We start from the raw sequence: 5,138 nt of genomic DNA on the forward strand, positions 1-5,138 counted from the left end.
GTTAAAAATTCCTTGATCTGTTTGACAGCACTTTAAAAAAAAAAAAAAAATTCGTAGGGGGGCTAATAATTCTGTCCTCAACTGTAAGTGCCATTCACTCAAATATTGCAACACATTGTTAGAGGCCACTGCATGTGATCTTTGTGCCACGGTCAGGGCCAGTCATGCTCATGTTTGAACAAAAGGCGCTTAATCCATAGAGCATGATTTCTCTGTGAACTCTTCCCACAGAGAGAACTGTCACACACTAGCAGGAAATGGGTGTGTTTGTTTGGATACCACAGTCTCAATGTACCAAATCTTTTCTCAGTGCAGCAGTCTGATTTAGCAGCCGAGGTTTGAACCATGTCTTGCTGCTGTCTGTTGGTGGTGGGGGTTCTTGTAGGAGTTGCCTACGTTTTTCACAATGTTGTGGTGAAGGGAAAACAGTGTACGAGTCGAGCAAAGCTTCATGGGAAAACTGTGATAGTGACCGGTAAGTAACGTTTTCTGTTATAGACTGTTGAAATACATTATTAGAGGCTTGTGTACGATATGTGCTACAGATTGCTCTCTCTTTGATTCCAGGCAGCAACACAGGCATTGGGAAGAGCACAGCCATAGACCTGGCTCAGAGAGGAGCCAGAGTCATTCTGGCCTGTCGCAGTAAGCAGAGAGGCCAGGCTGCTCTGGAGGAAGTCAAGAGAGTGAGTACAAATCATGTTGACTGACTAGGACTGCTGTTTCCCAACCAGGAGAAAATTCTCTGTCCTAAATGCCTTAGCAACAGGGCCGCTGCTAAGCTTTTGGGTGCCCTAAGCTTAAATTGTCAGTTGTGCCCCCAACAAAAAAAAACACCAAGATGCTCGCACCCGTAGGGCGCAGGCGGAGATTTTTTGCCCTTGCAAGATCTCTGCGACTACTTTTTGGCACATTTGCTGTAGTGATGAGTTTTTGCAAACAGCTTAACTTGTGAAAAAAGTTGCCTCGTATCCTACTAACTGCCTTTGCAAAGGAATTGAGTGATAAATTTATAGACGGATTATGAGATAATGCGCCCCTGGGCACACACTCTTAAAGGGCCCCCCACTCGTAAATATCCAGTCAGGTACACTGATATTTCCATACAGATACATACAATTAATGGCAAAAACATATTAAGGAAGTCAGTGTTTCCCATAGGATTTGGGATATTGTTGGAGGGACCCTGTTGGGGTTTCGGGGGCATGCCCCCCCAGATTTTTTTTTACCTTTTTAAAGTAAAATGCATCAATCTGGTGCACTTTGAGAGGAAATTTTAGAGGCTATATCAACTCCTGAGATACAGAAGGAACATTATTTTTCAGATTTTTCTTAAACAGGCAGCACTCCTTACTCTGCAACTGTAAAAACAGTACAGTAGATTGGTCTGCAGATCCATGTTCTATGATGGAGGGGCCCATTTCAACAGATAAAGGGTGGATAGCTACTTTTTATGAACAATTTAGAATTCACACATAGAAAGCTTATTTGTGTATGTGTGAGGGGGCCTTCAAGGCCCCTCATGGAGCCCCTTACACAGACCTAGTAATGCTGTTGTTTTTAACTTGCCTTTGTATTTCTCCCCTACTAGTTGAGGGGCCCATGATGATTTCTATCTTGTTACATTCTGATGAGTATACTTATATTTAGGCTATTCCTTTTTGGACTCTGTTATTGACCCTGTTATTGACATCAGTGACAGAGCTCTTTGACTATGCAACATGAAAAGTTACTATCAGTATCTCTGGCTAAGGGCCCCCCTGAGCCCTTGGGCCCCTGGGCCTGTGCCTGGTATGCCTGTGCAGTAATCCACCCCTGGATAGGTTGCACAATTAAGACAAAACAACAATGTGCCTGTTCATAACTAATTTATATATTTTTTGTAATGTAATGATCATCATGAAGTTTTTTAAAAAACCTCAATGTTGGGGGGCCCCCGGATCATCTGGTGCCCTACGCACTCTGCGTACCCTGCGTATAGGGAGCGGCGGCCCTGCTTAGCAAGCAGACGCTTATGATAATGAGGATGTTCTTGTGGGTACAAAGTGAATACTGGACCTACAGTCTATCTGATATGAAATGGTCATCTGTCAGGATATAGTGGATTCCTACTTAGAATGTTTATGTGTTGCATATGATGCAACAATAATGAAGTAAGGAGTTCCGTCATGTTTTGTCTATCAAGAAAATAAAAATAAAATAACAGAAATTAACTTTAACTTAACTTCTATCCGGGGCACCACCCAGAGTTAACTGGGAAAATGATAGCGTTTACCTAAATCAGTCTCATAAAAGTTTTCAATTGAATTGATAATTATGTCAATAATATGAATAGTTAGAAGGTCAAGGGAGTTCTTAATGGAAGAGGATGGCAGTGTTGCACTGTGGAACGGGGCCTTTGCGGCTGCTTGGAGAGGTCATGCTGGAAGCCGGGATCAGGGAGAGGCTGGTAGCCTGCTCCAGAGATCAGTTTGTGGAGAGAGTAGAGAGAGAGGGTTGACAAAGCACTCTGTGTTACTATGTCAAATATCAGTATTTAAAATCATGAGTCTCAATGAATGAAATACATGTAAACATTCACTACAAGGCTGATATCCAAATGCATCCATCCTACAGTAGTAAAACAGGGGAAACCCTGTTACCACCCAGAGATGACATTAATTACAAACATGTGTGTCCCAAACTCTCACATTGCTTCATCCTTATTAGATATTGAAGCAGTCATTCAGTGAACATACTGCTCATTGTCTCCTACAGGAGAGTGGCAGTAACCAGGTGGTGTTCATGCAGTGTGATCTGGGGAGTCTCAAGTCTGTACGCAGCTTTGCTGAAACCTTCCTGAAGACTGAGCCCAGACTGGATATCCTCATCAACAATGCAGGTTAGTGGGGCCGCTCATGGTGTAGTGATTAGGCTAGCTCAGTCCTCCTGCAGCAGACCCGGTTTGAATCCAACCATTGGTCGGTTCACTGCATGTGCTCCCCACTTTGCCCCATTTCAACTCTGTCTCTCCACATCTGTCTAATAAAGTGAAAAACGCCCCAAAATCTGCTTTAAAAAACAAAACAAAATATGCAGGTTGGATACGCCTTCATTCTCATTTCAAGTTTGCATTCAACAATAACTTTAAAGTTGAATGCAGAAACACCATATTCTCCTTGTGTACAACGGTTTCTTAACTGATAGAAATGCAGTCATAGCTTAACAAGTATAGGACCCAAATTGAAATGATCATTAGGCTGGTATGTTGATGGTTTGGGAGTTGGAGGTGTGTGAAGTGGTGAATCAGTTTTTCTGAGCAGGAAATCTTAGAAGAATCTAATCTAATCTTTACTCTTTGGAATAAAAGAGTTGTCCTGTCTAAACAGAAATGGGTCCAAGTCCAGACGGTTCAACGTGAAGTATCCAATGCAAGATGTAGAAGACATGAGGGATTCTCATGAATCAAGGATATGTTGATTTCCGTTGCCATATCTGAAAACAGCATCAAGCGTTTTTCCATCTTTGTATATGCCAGGTATTTACATGGAGGGCCGGACAGAGGACGGGCTGGGGATGATGTTTGGGGTGAACCACATTGGGCCCTTCCTGCTGACCAACCTGCTACTGGAGCGTCTGAAGGAGTGTGGGCCCAGCCGCGTGGTCAACGTGTGCTCTTCAGCACACAACGTTGGACACATTGACTTTGACTGTCTGAACAAACACAAAGCCTTGGGCCTGGGCACCTCTTTCAGGGAGATGTGCCAGATCTACTCAGACAGCAAGCTGTGCAACGCCCTCTTCACCCACGAGCTGGCCAAGAGACTGCAGGGGACTAAGGTCACCTGCTACAGCCTCCATCCAGGTCAGTGTAGTCAGAGTGTGTCACCATGCAAGTCCCCAAACACATTTGAAATTAGGTCTAAAAGGTCACATAATATGAAACCTTTTCAAGTTCAAAATATTAATTTGGATAATTTTTTTGAAACTATCTACGTGGTGTATTGTCCCAAAAAAAACGTAACATTTGTCACAGTGCCATTGCTGAATGTGCTCTTTTCAGCCTCTGTCTGAAATGCTCCGTTTTAGAGCCTGTATCTATGAGCGCTGCCTTCAACGAAGCCCACTCTGGCTCTAAATGTAACTGCCAGTTTGAATCCAACAGCCAGTTAGATTCAGGGGTATCTGGGGGTGTGGCTTATCACAGGTGGAGGTAGTGGGGTTAGGTTGGTAAATTCAGAAAGGTGTAGAAAAAAAGAGAGAGTTGTTTTTTATTGATGTCGAAAAACCACAGAAGAGTGCTGCTTGCTTAATAAATTGTGAATGTATGAGAAAGTTAAAAATAGTTAAGCTCTGGTGATATGCATATAGCAGAGGTGGGACCAAGTCATTGTTTAGCAAGTCACAAGTAACTTATAGCCTACTGTATCTACAGTATATACAGAGCTGCTTTGTGCAGCAGCAGCTAAAGATAAGATAATAATAAAAGCTTGTTTTTGTCATGTTTTTGCAGGAGCTATCAAAACTGAGCTGACGAGGAATACTAAGCCAGTAGTGCAAATGATCATGAAGCCCATGATGTTTTTCCTCTTCAAGAACCCGGTGCAGGGAGCTCAGTCCACCCTGCACTGTGCTCTCCAGGAGGGCCTGGAGCCCCTCAGCGGACGCTACTTCTCTAACTGCACCGTGAGACAAGTCTATGCTAAAGCTAAGGATGACGCCACATCTAAGAAGCTGTGGGAGATCAGTGAGAGACTGTGTGGTCTCGCTTAGAAAAAATATGGAAAGATGTAAAAGATTCAGCTTGTATCCCTAGTACAATCCACATTAGAACATTTTTACCCTTGTTTTAATCTGGTTTCATTTAGTTTTGAGTTATTTTAGTAAACATTATTTGTATCATATTTATATGCTGAGATCAACCAAACATTTTGACCCCAATATAGAATAATAATTAACCCTCCATCGTTCATACTTCCAAAATGTCTAAATTGTTTTTTTTTCAATACAAAAGTAGAGAACGACCCTAGTCTCAGTTTAAATCAAGTAAAGACTTCCAATTTGTTCATAATGTAAAATGAATGGTGTTTAAATGTGGTTCATGCTATGCTCAGTTCATACTGTCATGTGACAGGAGGAGCAAACATCACATTGTCTGC

General features: G+C 42.4%; 1 protein-coding gene across 1 annotated transcript; it reads left to right on the forward strand.

The window, feature by feature from the left end:
• Window positions 1-345: 345 nt before the first annotated feature.
• LOC307271281 (dehydrogenase/reductase SDR family member 13-like) lies at window positions 346-4,752 on the forward strand (the record flags this gene model as incomplete). The annotated part of the gene is made up of 5 exons (XM_080053690.1): window positions 346-479; window positions 572-686; window positions 2,758-2,881; window positions 3,518-3,844; window positions 4,493-4,752. 5 exons carry the CDS (start codon window positions 346-348, stop codon window positions 4,750-4,752), a joined length of 960 nt encoding a protein of 319 aa, XP_079909816.1.
• Window positions 4,753-5,138: the final 386 nt, after the last annotated feature.

Source organism: Ammodytes marinus (assembly GCF_949987685.1).
Source record: "Ammodytes marinus genome assembly, chromosome: 3".
Lineage (NCBI taxonomy): Eukaryota > Metazoa > Chordata > Actinopteri > Uranoscopiformes > Ammodytidae > Ammodytes > Ammodytes marinus.